At 34.9% G+C, this 18,456-nt stretch overlaps 1 protein-coding gene across 2 annotated transcripts in view; it reads left to right on the top strand.

Annotated features, from left to right (window-relative positions):
* Window positions 1-8,118: 8,118 nt before the first annotated feature.
* Window positions 8,119-18,456, top strand: part of LOC110795528 (uncharacterized) — a 66,849-nt gene continuing 56,511 nt past the window's right edge. The window contains exons 1-9 of one of the 2 annotated variants that reach the window (XM_022000539.2): window positions 8,119-8,314; window positions 8,455-8,560; window positions 11,207-11,288; window positions 11,978-12,081; window positions 14,286-14,381; window positions 14,530-14,577; window positions 16,301-16,351; window positions 16,936-17,039; window positions 17,132-17,249. In XM_022000539.2, the coding sequence (XP_021856231.2) occupies window positions 8,546-8,560; window positions 11,207-11,288; window positions 11,978-12,081; window positions 14,286-14,381; window positions 14,530-14,577; window positions 16,301-16,351; window positions 16,936-17,039; window positions 17,132-17,249 (618 nt within the window). In that variant the 5' untranslated portion in view covers window positions 8,119-8,314; window positions 8,455-8,545. Of the gene's footprint in view, window positions 8,561-11,206; window positions 11,289-11,977; window positions 12,082-14,285; window positions 14,382-14,529; window positions 14,578-16,300; window positions 16,352-16,935; window positions 17,040-17,131; window positions 17,250-18,456 lie in introns of both variants that reach the window. The other variant, XM_056840880.1, reaches the window with a different exon arrangement.

An 18,456-nucleotide genomic window follows, 5' to 3' on the forward strand; every position in this document is an offset into this window, starting at 1 on the left:
TTTAAGACATACATTGAGGTCCATTTTGGTTTGTAACTTTGTATGGTCCTCGTGTCTTTTTTGGTACAGTCTGCTAGAGACGTTGAGGGCTTTGGTGGGTCAATTGAAGTGAATGCGTCCATGTGCTTTGCAGTTTGTTTTTTAGAGGGGGAATTAGACAGTAACGGATCGTATGGGCGTATAACTCTGTAGTCTGTACACTATAGCCAGGGTTTTACGTATGCAACGATTTTGTTACTCAGTCCCGTAATAAAATGCCACATTTGACTTGTGTAGTCGATTTTTGTCAACTTCGAGCATTTATCATGATATCATATGCTTATAAAATGATCGCCTTACACTGTTAATCCTGTGTCATAATTTGATGCAATTCTTGAAAATCTATGATTTAACTGTTAAATTCAAATGTGACCCATTATTCTGGAAGGGGAAGCAAATGTTTTCTTGTGAGCCCGCCTAAAGTTGTCCTCCTTCATAATTAGCCTGTATAGGAATTTGATGTGATAGAACTGCTAAATGCACGTTAAAAAAATAAAATCAAATGTCTGACGATCCATTTTTTGCACCTTGCGTTTTGGAAGAGACCTGAAAGTTTGGGAGAGATATAATTAGAACATTGCTGCAGGATTAAAGCGATGTTTTTATCGTTAGCGAATCTTTGGATGTTCTAAAATTTTGACTTGTTTTTGATGATTTCAGTTGACTGGCAAGGAGATCTACCTCTTTGGGTATTAAGTTTTTTGTACCTTGTTGTATTTCATTTGCAGGGGCGATTCCGGTGATAGTAAGCTCACCAAAGATGGAAACACCTTTTGAGAGAAATGGGCTTAATTCTAAAATATTTTCCATCTTCGGTTTCGTCTTCCTTCAACCTCCTCTTCTCTCACCGCCACTTTCCTGATGAGGACCTATGTTCCTTCCTCAACAAATCTGAGGTTGTTGATCGTGTCATTACCTCGCCAAGAACTTCCAGAAAGTTGACCCTTCCAAGGTTTGAGTTTTAATCTCAATTTTTTCAATTATTTTATTTAGAAATGTCAATTAATGGTCTATTTAATTTGATAAATCGGCATAAGTAGCTTGTTGGAGTCAGCCTTTTAAGGTTCTTATGTCTGATTTTATTGCAAGCGTCAGTCATTGATTAATTGGTTTTAGAATAATTAATTAAGGATTTTTAATTTTTGTTGCTGTTGTTGTTGGGGTCAATTTCGAGTATCGGTATGAAATTGAACAAGTCGATGTGTATTTTGATGGTTGTTCGTTTGAATACAAGTAGGATTAGAAGAATAAAGAAGTGTTCTGTAGGAAGTTTTAGTTGTAAGTGGAATAGGAGGGCACAAACATTAGCTTACTTAACTTATTTTGTGTTCTGTAAGTCGACACCAGGAAGAACAACGAACATAATGTAGTATCCAAAACGTTTTTGCTAACTGTTGACCAGTTGCGTATATTTGTGTTCATAAGTTGCTTGATATAAAGAGCTTTCCCGTCACTGGCGTCGATGGAGTAGTGGGGAAAATTGGATATGAGATGTACATATTTTAGGTGATTTGATCACTTTTTGAGTGATTGTGCATGTATGTGTTTTTACTTTTGTTACCTCTGGTTTGTGTTGCTTGTTGCTTTCAGAGAATTTGATTTCACTTTTATCATTTATGTAGAATCATTTCTCTCGCATTTGATTTGTGATTGTCAAGAAAAGGCCACATATTTCCTCACTTTTTTTCGCTGATGTTTAAAATCTTTCTCATTACGCTTTTTGAGTGCGGGTCGTTTCAGTTTTCATATTGATTGTTAGGTTTACCATGGTTAGCCCTCTTCTTTGCTCACATTGTTTATATATTTGAAGATATCAGTGCCTGATCTTTCAGGCTTGATATCTCTTGTATTACATTCTAGAAGCTTTATATCCTCTCAGTTTGTTTCTTTGGGCTGCTAAAGTTTGGTTCTTTGACTTTGTTTTGTGTTTTTTGAAATCATATCCAGTGCGCATGAGCTCAATAGGGAGAAGAACATGTCTATTCCTCAATTTGAACCGTGCAGATGCACGTCGATGTTTTCTATGCTGGGATGAACAACTGTTGCTAGACGAAGTTGTTAATGTTCGGGATGCTCTTAAGCGATCTGATTCTGGAAAAGAACAATCTCCAAGGAAGGTAGATGAAGGTTCCAAGGAGTCTAAAGGCGGATCTCAAGCCGCTTCAGAAGCTAATGAGTCAGCCTCCACTTTAAAGTGGGCACAAAAACCAGATCAGTTATGTTCGTTCAGTATCAGATCAGAATTAAATTGTAAGCGTTTATGTTCGTTCAGTATCAGATCAGTTTGAGTAAATTGAATTATATTATGTGAGTAAATACTTGTAATTGGAGAGAGCTAGAGAGGGGATTGGGGGTCAGGGTTAGAGAGAGACAGTAAAGTATAGATGAAGGAGGGAGGAGACAGTGAATTTGAAACTGGTTGGCTTGGAAATTGGTTTTGTATCCAACACTGGATGCTACCACCATATTCTTGAGTGATTTTCATGGAGACCATCAATGAAAATACCTATGCTGTAAGCCTCCTTCGTCACCAAATATTCAGTTATACTTCGTATTCAGTTTCCATAAAATTAATCGCAGCATTAGACACAAATGAACAATAAAAAACTGTATTGGTTTTCGTATTGAGCAATGAATTTCGTTATATCCATTAGAGTCGAACACATATGAACACAAACTTTAGCTATTATTTGTTGCATCTGATGTAATTATATGTGATTTCATAAGTATAGTACCCTTGATATAATCTGATAAGAATTACTCTTTTCAGAATGGTTAGGAAACCTTTAAAAAGGTTCAACACATGCCTAGATGATGTTTCTCCTTTATGTTGTTGATCCTATCTAATTTGTGTTGCACTGCTGCAGTGTATTCTGAGAAAGTTGACCAAATTGTTAGCCGTGGGAGCAAATTGTTACATGGACTTGAGCAGCCTCTTGTAGATCGTAAGTGATCTAACTTTGCGTATATGATTTACACTGCAGTTTCAGTTGACAGACTTGCATATTAGAATGCGTGTCTTTGAATTATATCAGGCTGTAATTTATTGAAGTATTTTCTTCAGTTGCATTGTGTTTAGGAAGCTAAATAAGGACATGTTAGTTAAAAGCCTTTCTCCCCCCCCAATACACAAAGGATTTCAGTTATTACCAATGATGGATAACATAATGTGGTGAGTTTGCACGATGCCATTATTAGTAGTTGAATTCTCTTTGAGTTGGCCTTTAATATTTATGAAATTAGGAATCTTTGTCTGATAATTGTAATCCATCATGATTCAGGAGTCAGGACTATTTAAAAGGTAGCTATTAATCTTGCTGATTTGCATGAGATATTTATATCTCTGCAGGATCTGTCTTTCTTATATCTCTTTCTTGCTCTTATTTTTAATCAAATAAATCATGACTTTATTATGCTCCAGTACTTTAAGGAGGTGTTTGTTGTAGCCATAAGAAAGCTTCTCTAATTTCTTTAGTTTTTCCTTAGAAAGTTAGATTGTCCTGCAGGCCATTGATGTTGTTAGCTGGAAATTTTCTGTAGTTTAGTATTATCTTTGTAGTTTACACCTTTGATTAAATAATTTATAAATTATAATTTCATTGTAAGTGTATGATGATCACGGAGTATTAGATGCGCTAAATTGTTTATCTGGTTGACCTATTGATTTAATTAGGTTAAAATATTAGTAATTTTCTAAATTTGATTGATTGCACAAAACCCTTACAAAGAAATCATAGTAATTGAGTAAGAAAATAAGAAAGTGGGTTAGATCATTATGCAGTACTTTGATGATACGTATGAGTGCAGTTAATCTATATTGTATAATAATTTCTGTAATTTAAATTTTTTAGTTTCAGTTTATTTTTCTTCTATAATATAAAGTTGTAAACACTATACTATGTATATTATATAAAAAATGGGCTTAGGGTGGGTTTTTTTTTTAAAAAAAAAATCTTAATCTTTACTTTAGGAGATAACAAAAAGTAGTTATTTGTTTTCAGATTCTTATGTTGTCATTATTTCAGTTTTACTTGCTTAAAGATGAAATAGATTATTATCTTTAACTTTGTAATTAGGAACCACTACATTTGAAGAAATGTTCAACCTTTGACATTGTATTTCATTTCATGTTGATTTTGATGCAGGTCAGTCTTATCTTGATCATGCTGGACCCTCATCAATGGTTTCAAATCCGTCGTGCCATGAAACTCTCTACCAACATTAGATAATCTTAATCTGGGTGTAATTAAGAGCCTACCTTCAGAGTTGTTTTCAGAGATTAATGATATATATGTATGGAGGGAAGTTGACTAATCTCATCTCAAAGGCAAAGCTGACTTTTGTAGTCCATGTGCTATGCATATGGAGGAAGTTGAAGGTAACAATCTGTCTAGATGTATTTGAAGATTCCCATAGTACAATCTGACATCAATGATTATTTAGTTGATCTCCTCAAGAACATGAAGTTCGTGCTTTATAACGTTATTGCCAAGGATAATCTAGCTGACTTTCTTGTTGCCGACACTTAAACGATGCTTATCATAAGAGTCATCTTGTAGTTTTGCTTCTTTCTTTAATCTCTTCACATATTGATCATTCAAGTATAAATTCATAACATGCAAAAAAAATATAATGTTGCATCAGAATAATAGCCTTTAAGGGTGTGGTAATATAAGGACTAATTATGTCATACTTTATATATGATAGGGTTTGTTATAAAACAAGAGTTGAATGTTAGAACAAACATTATATTCTGATACTTATGAGTGCAAGCGTTGAATGTTCCATATTAGAAAATCCTGAAAAATAATTGTTAAGAAATTTTCTCTTTGAAACGTACTTCATGACTTCTGTTTGTTTTCTGAAGTTCTTTTCAACCATCTTCGCATAAAGGATCGGAGAAACTTTCTTACTATTTTTTTATCTGGTTCAGACATCTTTTTATTAAAATAAATCTTTTATGGATTTTTGGTCATGAGATTTGGAAGAAAGGGACGAACTATCTTTATATGAAAGTTTGTAACTATAATTTGTAAGATTAACTGCTGACATGCTTTCTCTAAAGATAGTGTGACAGAAAAACTGTCTTGGGTGATAGTTCTTCAATACAAAATTTTGAAAAATCTAATGTTCTCCCTCTGAATTAATGCCTTAAAAATAAGAAGGGAACTAGGGGATTGTCCTGGGTTTGGTTCCATCTTGGAAGGTTCTTTCTTTTGGCTTTTACTTGCAGTCCCAGGGTTTGATGATAAAAGCATTACTGATCTTGTTTATCCATGTTCAATTTCTCTAAATAGCTGATGTTAGCAGTTAGCTTATTTAGCTTGTCACGTATGTTGGTGGTGTCGATGATGGCATTGGTACCTAAGACCTGTATTTCAAATTTCAACCATTTGTTCTATATTATGCTCCCATGTATTGGTGACATTGGCTTTTATCTCAGTTGTGATTGTGACATATGCTAACTATTGCCTTGTAAATTTTAACATGCTAGGCCTGTATTATTGAAAGATATGGAGGACACTTGCAGCTGCTGTAAGGTAAAGGCTTCTTCATTGAAATTCTTACTATGTTAGGTAGTAGGCACTGATCTCTTCAGTTCATTTGTTTTTGGAGTTGGAAATTTCTGTATTGAGCATATACATAGAAGCTATAAGTAACTTTGGTAAATTAAACTATCAATTTGAAGGGTTTTTGTTACCATTGGTGTTTGCCTATCAAATGAGCTCGGATTCCAGCGTCTAAGGGCGACTAGATATAGCGTGTACGTTGTAGTGTTCCACTCTCTCCTCATCGGCCTTTTGTGCATGGCCCTTATCCTCGTTGCTAGAGACTATTTGCCGTTATTTACACTAACGGCAAGGAATTGCAACAAGCAACTGCTAACTTATCCTGGCTTCTTGGTGTGACAATGGTTCTTAACAATGTTCAGCCTGTCATTTTCTGCAATTCCTGCTATGTTTTTGCCTTTTTTTTCCTTTCTATCGACGTGCAACTGATAGATAGACTCTTGAACACCCTGTACTTTAGTACTTCATGGTTAAATAATTAGTTTTTTATGATATTTGTAGGAGTTGCCATTGGAGGGGGGTGACAAGCAACTTTGGCAAATATAAATTTGGTCTGCTATTATGCTTTTGAGCTACCTCTTGGATACATTATCGGCTATGTAGCAAAATTTTGGAGTAATGGTACTGAATATTATTTAATTTATATATATATATATATATATATATATATATATATATATATATATATATATATATATATATATATATATATATATATATATATATATATATATATATATATATATATATATATATATATATATATATATATTCCTTTCCATTTGTACATATCCCATTTTCTGAAATATGGATCCATCAATGACAAGGCTTATAGGGGGGCATGATAGATGGAAACATATTACAGACAATCATTATACTCTTCATCCTTTACAAAACAAATTGTAATAAAGAGATGAGGATAGAGATTTGAGTTACTTTGTCCTGGTTTATTTTTGTAGTTTGGTTTGCTCTTAGTACTATGCCATTTAGAGTATTCTGATAATATACTTCATAAAAGAGTTGAGGCTGCTTACTTTTGAACAAAACTTCATGCATCTTAAATTCTTAATTATGCAAAAACATTCGCAATAGAAAACAGTCATGACTGTTATACAGGTGGAGGAAACAAGCAGCGGCATGCAGAAGTGGGGTGGGCATGACAGCCGCATCTGGAATCTGGATTGCTTATGCTGCATGTAGTTATGTGTAAGAAATTTGTACTATGTATGTACATGAATAACAATATAATTATATGTAAGAACCTTCTACAAGTGTGATCTTTCTTGTACTTGAAGTATTTTTCTGTTTTTAGTTAGGAAGAATGCATTTTGAGTTTAGAATGAGAGACCTTCACTTCTTCGCAACAATATAGTTTATAGGTTTAAGTGATTAACTCTTGTTGATATTTTTTATTCGTCCTTGCTTTTAGGTGTGTAAAAATAAGAAATTAACTTGATTAATATCAGAAGAAATTATTAAGTTGATAATTTCAGTATTTATCTATATTCACATTATGAAAAATTGAATTATTAAGTTGATAATTTCATTATTTATCTATATGCACATCTATATGCTCCAAATAAACTGATTTGTATAATTCTTTTCTACAGAAAGATAATGGAAATGGACAAATTAAGAAAGAGGTCAATGGTTCTTCGACCAATTTACAACAACACATATGGGCACGTTTTATGGCATATGGGGATCCGACTGTGCAAATATTATGCCCCAGATGTTTAAGTGCACCATTACCAGAATATTGTGGAAGTTATTCAGATGTATTTATTTATATATGTTATTGTTGTCTCTTGAGTTGATACTTATCAAGTTATCTAGATATGCAGGTTTCAAATAAGTCATTTTAGCCTTTTAGGTTAGGCCAAGTTGGCTTGTCACAAGTAATGGTTATCAAACTCTTTGTAAAGGAGTGTCAGAATGACAAATTCTCTTGTAAATTCTATTATTGTAATTATAGCTAAACATTATATGATTTGGAGTATAATGTTTTGTAATAATGTGTTAAAAAGAAGAATATGTAGCCTTTTTAATAAAGTATTTGTATTCTACTACGTCCTATTTTTTTAGCAAACATCAAACAAATGTATTACATAAGCATTTATTATAGCTGATACATGTATTACTTCCTTTTCAAATAAAAATTTGAATTACATTAACCAACTACAAGTGAGATACTTTAGCTAAAATAATTAAGCTATTAATTTCACTAATTATATTTTACTATCTTGGGGGACCGTGCGCGATAGCGCGCGGGCCAACAACTAGTTTCTGTAAAATTCAATTGAACTAACATAGCCTAATCGGTAAGAAAAGCAACCTCGATAAGAAAAGGGGAATACTAAACTCATACGGATACGATAGTCGATACCTAAATATCTAGATTTATTAATTGACAAAATGAGAAGGGTCTACCAGACTACCACACGTTGAGGTGACACACCTGATGTTGACACCAGCTGTTAGACTGTTAGAGCCTAAAAGGTTAGAGTAAGCTTCAATGCGGCTCTACCAACGACCATCTCACGGCTATCACCGATTCACCGCAGCTGTAGGAGGAAAGAGAAAGACCGAGATCGAAGGAGCGCACGATTTCAATAACCAGAAAAATATAAAGGAAGAAGAGAACAAAAAGGAAATCACAAAATTAAAGTACCACACACTCACAACAACAACAACAACAAAAGACGGTTGTTTATTGCATCTCTACATTTTTCTCCCATCTTTCTCTCTTTCCATTTTTCACTAAGCTACGCCATTTTTTTTTGTTCTCGTTCTGCAAATGTAATTTCTTAGGGTTTACCTGTAAATTCTTCTCTCATTGGTGTAGCGTTTCCAGAATATTCGATTTTGCGGCTGAAATTTGATGACATGTTCATAGTTTGATCGCTGATTTCGTCGTCGATTGGTCAGGAGTCACCATGTTTGAAGCGCATGTAAGTAATTTCTGCTTTATTTTACATTTTTTCATATTCGTTTCGTTTTAATAGTGATCATATGTTAAGTAAATTCCAAATGTGTTTAATTAGTTAGTGATTTAGGCGAAATTAGGATGCGGATTGTTTGGACGAAGAATCAAATTAACGAGATTGTTTGAGTGTTCGCCTGATGATGATGACTGAGTTTTTGTTAAGGCGTGTTTGATTTTGATATTTTGTTAGTAATGCAGAAGTAAGAGAGAGGTTTAACTTATGTTCGGAATTTCATCTCTGCTGTATTTCTGTGTTTTCCATGAGTTACTACCATTCAACTCGTTTCATTTTTGAACTGCGATCATAGGATGTAAGTAAGAAGATACCTAATGTGATATTAGGCGAACAGGTAGCGGATGATTATAATGATATTGTCTGTAGAAGACAGAGTTTGTGTAAAGGCGTGTTTGAATTTGACTTTAATTAGTAATGCGGAGCAAGAGGAAGTTTTGATTTTTATTCCGGATGCAGAGATATAATTAAATTACTGCTGAGTTTAGTGTAGGAGTGTCCTTTTAGGTTACACATCTACTATTCGTTGCCTCGTCGGCATTGGTTAGTGAAACTTTTCTTTGTTACTTGCAAGTTCCAAGTGTTTGTCCGGAACTTTTCTTTGTTATACATCATTTTATGAAACTAGTTTTAGCACCGGTTTGGTTGGGTTCAATCAAAGTGAAAATGTGTTGGTAGCTTTGAAAAGAAAGTTCAATGATAAATGGTTTGATTGAGAGTGGAAGATGTCTTCTAGTGATTTATGCTGCTCTGAGACTGGAAATAGAATTTGTTGGTGGTTAAGTGTTGTTGTCTCAACTCTCAAGCATTCAAGTTTTTTTTTGAGCCTCTTGTATTGTTTGATCTTGTACTTCATTATGCCCATCTCCATTCTAGAAATCTAGATTTTGTAGACGAGACCATGAATTATTCTTGACTTTATGGTTCTCATTTTGAGGTAGGATTGCTTGAATAAGGCAGAGATTTCTGTCCATCAGTGTTCTCATAAGTTTCAGCGACTTTGGCTAAAGTTCTCTCCTGCACTCAGTATTGTGCTTAGTGGCTATCCAAAAAAAGTAATTGTTGCCAGTGACGCTCAAATTTGAGTTGAATACTTTATAGCAATAAGGTGGTTCACGATGTGGTAAAAGGTGGTTCCGAAAGGCATAAATTTGAGAAAGTGCATAACATACTCTTTTGGGGTTTCTTGCATTAGATCACAAGAGCAGAATAACTTTGGAGTTAGCTGAAGGAGTCTTGTTTGAAGTTACCTTGAGACGGCTTCATTCTCAGTGTCAGTTTAAGGGTGTAAAGTGTAGTCAGAGATATTTTGAGGTTTGGAAGGCCTTAAACTAGGGGATATTCTTTGTCATTCTTAGCTTTCCAGGGGGGGGTGGGGGGGTTGCATGCCCATGTGCATAGGTTTCAGGTTCCGTGGCTGAGAGATTCTCTAAGAGGTTGGAAGAGATTAGTTGAGAAGTGGAGTATGTGGAACAAACACATTTCTTTCAATTCCTTCTTATATCCTTTACTTCCGTTTCCTCCCCTACATTCACTAAAATGAGTGATTGCTGTTCTGGGTTTTTTGAGGTTGGTTGTATTTTTTAATGTTTCATGAGGGATTTCTTGGGAATTTCTACTTTCTGTGCTTTATTATGATCTTATATATGCTTTCTTTAGCACATAAGGTTCTTGATGCTTTATTTTCTCATGAACCTTTGTGAATGGGGTATTAGAGGAGCCTTTGCTTGCTATTTTTTTGGCTATTAGTCATTTTTCCACCAATGTATTTTTTTTGGCTATTAGTCATTTTTCCATCAATGTATTTTTTTTGGCTATTAGTCAGTTTCCCATCAATGTTGATTTGCTGACTCCATTAGGTGCTACTATGTACAATTTTTCATCGACCCCTATTCTTAGTTCTTACCTTTTAATTATCCTCTTTTTTCTATCGTCCACTTAAAAACAGAAGTTCTGAGTCCTCAAGTGAAAACATATACTTCATCTTCGAATATCTATTTGAGCAGGTATCTACTTGAATAGGAGCTCAAAGATTCTTAGTTGAAGTTTTTTCTACTATTTTATAAATTCCTCGTAGAAACACCTCTCCAAGTTCTTCTGCATTTTTAAAGTGATTTGAAAGGCTTTGTTAGGACAATTTCTTTTGTAAACTCATTTGATGGAAATTTGCACAGCCTATAAATTTGAAGGCAACCTCTCTTGATGGGCGTGTCGTGGATTGAGGGAGAAGAGACGAGTAGCCATTTATTGTTTTATTGTGAGGTTAAGCTAAGGTCTTGGTTGCATTTATCAAATCTTTTGAAATATTTGCAAGTTAGATCCTTTTGAAGTTGTACAGTTGCGTGAGTTGCGATATCATGTTTTTGAAAAAAAAATAAACTGGTTCAAGGCTTCTTTCGGAAAAAGTGATTCTTTTTGCCACTATAGTGATCTGTATAGGAGCTTCAGGGTGTAGTTTTCAGTCATGTTATGTTTAGATTTGAGTTTTATGATTTCTTATTCTCTGTGCCTTAACCTTTGTTATTAGATTTCTGTTTTTAAAAATGTTATATATATAAATATATACTAATGTGACATGTTGGCATAATCTGCTTACAGGTACTGCAGTTGCTTAAAAGATATTTAGGCGAATATGTCCATGGACTTTCCTTAGAGGCTTTAAGAGTCAGCGTTTGGAAAGGTTTGTTAATGTTTTAATTTGTGCATCTTTTCCTTTCACCCCCACGCATACAGTTAAGGGACAGGGAAGTTATGTTGACAATACAAAAACATTTAATGTTAAAAAAAAAGATATTCTTTTTGCCGACTGTAGGATAGCTAGGATTCCTGTAATAGTTCTTGAACATTTTCATAAAAGTTAGCACTTCCATCATGCAAATCCTTTTTCCTATTTCCTTTAATCTGTTGTTGTAAGTAGACACTTCTTCACAATGAACAGATGATCTACAACATGTATGTGATTTAGGTGGTGTGAGACAACTTTTGTGATTTATTGGTATTTGTGTGTGTTAAAAGGCATCTCGTTCTTCCGCCTTGCCGCTGGACTTTCTGCACTTGTTAATTTCATGAACAAGGATAGGAAAGAAATACATGTCTATCACCTTTTGGTTGGAGAGACTATCTCTAGAGAAATCCTATGACCTTGTTGCTGTGCTCAAGTCCATATTTAATTTGACAGCTTAAATGGTAGCTTTCTTCACTTGAAGTAGCATTTTTTATGCAAGATTTTTAAGTTCTTTGCTTGGCGTAAATTTGTTTAATTGTTTGATAAGTATGCTCGATAGCGTATGGGCTATCTTCTGTTCACATCAAACTGTTTGTGCTCGATTTCTGTCTTGGTTTTGATTTATATATTCTTTGTGCTCTCAGGTGATGTTGTTCTTAAAGATTTAAAGTTGAAGGCAGAAGCGTTGAACTCGCTTAAGCTTCCTGTTACGGTAAAAGCTGGTTTCATTGGCACCATTACACTAAAGGTAATGAATATAATCCTGTGGGGGATCAGCTGATTTTGTTACCGTTATATATATTCTTGTTTCCTTCAACCGTTACTATATGTTGATTGTAGAATCTTCTTGTTCTTTTTCCCTATAGAACTTTTGTTTTTCTTTTGTATTGCTTCTACAGTTGCTTATTACTTTGCTAGTGCTTATAGAATTACTTCTCCTTTTATATTCTTTATTGAAAGAAAATTATGGCCAGTAGGGTCAAAAGATTGCTAGGTGTTGATATTCGAATTTAGACGGAAGTGATATACGTCAGGAATAAAGTGGGGGATAGGTGGTAGGGGTAAGCTGAGCTAGTGAAAGGCCAAAAGTTTGTTACATGTACTTTTTTTTGGTATAAGTAATCTAATTTATTTGCTTCAAATAAGGAAGAATTTGAGTGGGTAAATTGGTTTTTCAGATTTGGTGATGGTGCTGTTGGCTCCAATAAATAATCAACCCTAATCATGTCTGCAATTCTAACCTCAAGCCATCTTGCTTCTCCGTCTTCTCCTTTCTCCATCTTCTCCCCTTAACAACCTTTTAGGCCTAATCCAGGAAATTTGAGGAATTTGATTTTGTTTCTTTTTTTGTACGAAGAGATGATGAATTTAATTATTTATCTAGTCTTTTCATATGAGTTTTACGTTTTCTCTGAATTTGATGTTTTTGGTGGTGGGTAAAATTTTGCATTGATGAGTTACTGTAGTGGTGAAATGGCAGTAGTGGAATTGTGGTAGTGGGTGGCGGTGGTTTGGTTTTGTGACAGTGCAAAATGGCAGGGTTGGTTTTTGTAAGTTAGGTGGTCAAGTTTATAGTAGTCTTTATAACACTCTCTTTCTTGTTTCTTAAATATTGTGCCATTTAGAAAATCAGTAACGGTGCAACTATTTAGAAACGGAGGAAGTATCATATTAGAAAAGGAAGTAAGTGCGAAATTGGAAAAGTACACGTTATGATTCCAGTCAGCATCTAGGTTTCTGCTGCCACTCTTCTATATACCATAATGTCTTGCATTTTTGTTTTATCAACATGGAAAGCCTTCGGTATATGAATCTGAATCTGGTAAGTCAGGTTACCTTATTCTTTGAGTAGCAGTACCTTAGACGAGGGGAGGTTCAATAAGGTTCAATAATAGTCTGCACCTATACAAAAGCCTAAAATAGGAAATTAAAAGTTAAAAACTTGATGAGGGGAGTCTATACCTTCAAAATTACGTAGGTTTCATTCGTTCCCGTTGTCGTCCCGTTACCGCTTTTGGGTCAATTGGAAACAACCTCTCTGCAAATGCAGGGGTAAGGTTGCGTACACCCGACCCCCCCTTACCCCGCTTCTTGCGGGAACCTTTTTGAGGCAATGGGGTAATGATAATGATGATGATGCAAGAGCATCCTTCTGACAAGGCTAAAGATAAATGCCAATGGGAAAAACCGAAGGACAAAAGCGCTATAGACCCTGTGATTGTTAAGACAAATTACATCCTTCTCTTCCTCCTAAAGATATACTACAATAGCTTGCAATTTTAAGGATGTTGGTATCTTGCGTGGTATTGGAGATGCAGAGGAATTGGGCTAATCTGTAACTTTTTTTGAGTTTCTTTGCGAGGGCACCTTGTCCTCCTGTATTGCCCTTTCTGAATTGTTTTTGCAAAATAAAAAGAACATCCTGAGTTGGGATCTTATCTTTGACAGCCGCCTAAGCCCCCAAGTAAAGAAGCAAGCTTTAGGATGTGTGCTTTATTTAATTAAAAGTCAAAATCAAGTAAAGTTTAGGATGACTTTCTCCTTACCAAACTACCGTTTTACGAAATACCGTGTCTGACTGACCGTTACTGATAACCACCCTTTTCCCGTTATAGTGTACCTGAGTGTTTTTCATTAATGGTTTGGTTAGTTAACCTTAGAGAAGGACCAGTCTTTTGAGTTAAAAGGCTATGGTGTTCTTGCACACCCCTAAGTTGATATCAGGAAAAGGGCTTCACAACAATTACGGTCAAGAAATTTAGTACAAAGTGCTGGTTCCTTGCTAAACACACTAAAGATTCATAAATGACCTCCCAAGTTGGTGTAAAGGTTAATTACCTAACTAACAAAGGTTTAACTGATTCTGTATGTTCTGACATATTCTGATTGATTGGCTTTGAAAGTACCTCATGGCTTGTTCTTTGGAAACTTGTTAACTTCACTTCCTTATAGGTTCCTTGGAAAAGCCTTGGCAAAGAACCTGTGATTGTTCTTATCGATCGTGTATTTGTTCTTGCTTATCCAGCACCTGATGGACGGACACTCAAGGTAGGATATCTGCCTCTTTTTACAGAAATGTTGCTCTCTGCTTGTAATTGACTTAGATGGGGAGTTCCCATCCTTAGTTTCAGAGCTATTACTCCTTTTCCAGTGATACTTTTAATTTCAGTTTCTTTTTAAAACTTTTAACTTGTAGGAAGAGGACAGAGATAGACTCTTTCAAGATAAACTTCATCAGATTGAGGTGCGTATCCATGTGCTCGTTATCATTGGCTGACAGTGGTTATTTGATAGGAAATCCAGTCTCTACTCTCTAGAAATATTTGTTTTTGCTTCGTGATTTGGTCTATGCTGTTTGTTGGTTACTTATAGTCGCTAACAATGTCTGACATTGGTTTTTTGATATGAAATCCAGTCTCTAGATATACTTTGTAATTCTTTTTGCTTTGTGATTTGGTTGATGCTCTTAGTTGGGTATCTTAGACAATTTTCTCTTCTCTGTTCTACTTATGGAGATCGGTCTCCTCGGTCACTTAGTTGCAAATTAGTTAGAATGGGGCAGTGTTACCTAATACACTGGTTCACCCCCGCAAATTGCGTATTGGAACGTGGAATTCTTTTGGGTTAATTTAAAGTAATTAGGTATCGAATGGTGTTCAGTGTGCTCGTTCCGCAAATTAAAGCACACGGCAGATTAGGTAAAACTGGAATTGGTCTTCTGTTTCCTGAGTTTAGGGTGACACCGAGACAGTGCTGTATTCAGTTGGATTGAACTCTCTTATTCAAACCCCATTCAATGCAAATGAATAGGAAATAGAGTTTGCAACTTGACAATTTCCGACATCTCATAACTCATGGTAACATACTGCAGTTTTGGATCAGTATGTAATTTGTGTTTTATTTATTTCCACATGTTTTCTTTTTTTGTTAATTCTCGCATGAACTCTTTGACTTTGGTTACATCTTTAAGATCTTGCTACATCTCAAAAAATGTTGGTGTATGTGTCAATTCATAAGGTTAGTTAACCCTTCATAGCATATCCGCTGTTCTGAAGATGGATGATACTGATAGTTACTATAAACATCAATTTATTTGGAGATGCACCAAATTGGCAGCCCAGTTCATGGAGTTTGTGTATTGGCCTTCTGTACCTTTTTCCCATCTTTTGTCTTCCTCACTGATGGCTAAAAAAATAAAGATTCCATCGTTAGAGAACTAAAGTATACTAGACTACTGTGCTTTCACTTTGTTCCTCTAGCATATACATTCATTGCAATGGGGTTGTTTATAGTGCCATCAGTCCCAGTAATTACTCCAAGTTGTCGCTGCTTGTTTTCAGCACAGGATATACTGGAAGTTGCTTGTTTTAACCCTGTGTATAAATGCTGGTGCTAACCATTGTGTCGTTATTGTTGCCTCCTTTGGGCGGGGGACTAATTTAACTACAGTACTAGATCTGAATTTTTTAGTACATGACCTTTTGTTATATAATAGGACCCTCTTTCCATCTTGTAATCTAAGTAGAGATCTTTTATGGGAATTCTATTTATTTATGAATTATTACTCCCTCCGTCATAGAATATTTTACATTTCCCTTTTTTTTTTCTCTTGCAGAATGCTCTTTGCACTTGTATTTTTGAAATGATCCCACAAAAATTTAATTACCTGTCTCTTTTATTACTAAAAAGTCAGGGTCCCAAACTCGCTTTCATTCAATAAAAAAATGCCCACTAACTCCTATCACATCTACAATTTCTATAAAACAACAATTGATAACCAAACAACTTATCTCCTTTAGTATGTGTCATGAATATGATAAGTGTCGAGAGTATTATGGAACAGCAGAAAGTACAATATTAGGAACGATGACTACTCTTTTAGATATTTTAAAAAATCTTGTCACTTCACTTTTAGCTGAAGGGAGTATTTGAATTTAACATCTGTATGCTTGTTCTGTCTTGTGCAGGAAACTGAGGCAGCAACTCTTGAAGCAATGTCTAGGTCAAAGCTTGGAAGTGTATGCCCCCAACCCTATATATTGGCCATTAAAATATATTTGTGTTAGATTATACTTTCTCTACCTGCTTTCATTAATCAGCCATGTTAACTTGAATTTTCTGGCATGCTTCATATGATTTTGTCTATAAAATCTCTTTGTGCATTTGAATAGCTTTCGAGTTTCGACATTTTAAATCTATTTTTGGCTTCCTTCTTCTAATGTCCATTCTCTTTTCATGGAGTTGATTGGGAATGGGATCTTTGTTTTTTTTTTGTTAAGGATTGTTATACATTTAGGTGGACACCTGATTTGACTGAAACGACTTATCTGAACTTACTTTGTTCAAAAAGAACTTATTTGTGTGTTAAATTGTCAGTAAAGAGTAAAGACATATTTCAACTTATTTGTCTGGTTTTGTCTGTACTTTTTTGAATATATTTTTTCTAAGATAAGTCAATATAAGTTAACATAAGGTGAAACAAACAAATTAGTTTTGCTATTGTTAGTAAGAGCTCTTTTTTAAGGCGTGTTGACCATCTTGTAGCTTCATGTAGTTTTATCCATGGCCTTTTTCATTTTGGGTGACAATTTGTGTTTTCCAGCAAGCTTCAGGAAATTCTTGGCTTGGCTCTCTTATAGCCACCATCATTGGAAATCTTAAAATCACAATTAGCAATGTTCATATCAGATATGAGGATACTGTAAGGTACATAAACATTTTGAAAAGGAAAATACTTTCTTTCAATTTTAAGACTAGTATCTTTTATCAATATTTATGTATTTCGTTTGTGCTGCCAGTAATTGTGGACATCCTTTTGCTTGCGGTGTTACCTTGGCAAAACTTGCTGCTGTTACAATGGATGCCCAAGGGAATGAGACCTTTGATACAAGTGGTGCTCTGGATAAATTGCGCAAGGTGAGGCCTCGTTATTTGCATATAATTGGGTGTTGCTTATCTCGGTATTAGGGTCCAAAAGTCAAGAGGATTTTCTTTTCCTCAAAATAAAAGCATGAGAGGCGTTCTTACTTGATGCTCTGTTATTAATTTTCTTTAGCTCTGTTCATTCATACCTAATTCTCTATGTCGTTATCACATAAGGCATACGTAAAATGGTCCTGAAGACCTCACTGCATTGACCGGGTTCAATATGTAGTGTACATCAAGTACTGTAGTCTTTTTGTAGCTCTCTGGCAGATTTTGTAGCTCTCTGGCAGATCTTGTTGAACGGAGGAGAAAAGGAATAGAGGAGGGAACAATTGGAAAGATTTATTTTAAGAATAAATGAAAGAGAGAAGTGAATAAAGAAAGTAAGTAAGTGGGAATAATGAATAAAATAAGGTGGGTGGGGAAATCAATGAGAATAAGTGGGTAGATGAATGGAACAAAGGTAGGATATGGTAGGAAAATTAACTGTAAAATGACGGTATTTTAGGGAAAAAAATTTGCCAAAAAAGGAAAAGATTCACATTGCGAAGAACATAGAAGAACGATAATTCGGGAAACTGGAGGGAGTAACAAATGACAAATTGTAATAATAACAAGTAATAAATAATTATAATCATAAAATAATACTACCTCCGTTCTTTAATACTCGCGCCGCTTTTTTTATAAAGCCGTCCCTTAGTACTCGCTCCTTTTCTATAAATGACATACTTCAACTAATATTATATCACTTCTCTCACTTAACATGGACCCACATATATTCCTACTTCCTAAAAGAAACATTAAAAAATCCCATCCAACCCCACCCCCACCCCCACCCCCACCCCCACCCATTTATTTAACAAATTTCCCAATAACTATATTTAAAAAATACCCACTATGGCACTATCAACTACCACCTAATAAATTAATATGTCACTTAAATTGCCTAAAACTCTGTGCCGGTCTAACCGGAGCGAGTATTAAGGGACGGAGGGAGTAATAAAATAATAATAATTAATAATAAATCATAATGATAAATGATACTCCATCCGTTCTTGTTTATTAGTCCCTTATGGAATATTGAGCAATCCACTAAAAGACCTCCTTGCATGTGAATCTCTAAAGAATCTCACCCATGTGGGTAGGAGAGAGAAAAAATTAAGAAAATATGGGTAAGTGGAGTGTTTAGTGTTGTTAA

Source organism: Spinacia oleracea, chromosome 3 (assembly GCF_020520425.1).
Source record: "Spinacia oleracea cultivar Varoflay chromosome 3, BTI_SOV_V1, whole genome shotgun sequence".
NCBI lineage: Eukaryota > Viridiplantae > Streptophyta > Magnoliopsida > Caryophyllales > Amaranthaceae > Spinacia > Spinacia oleracea.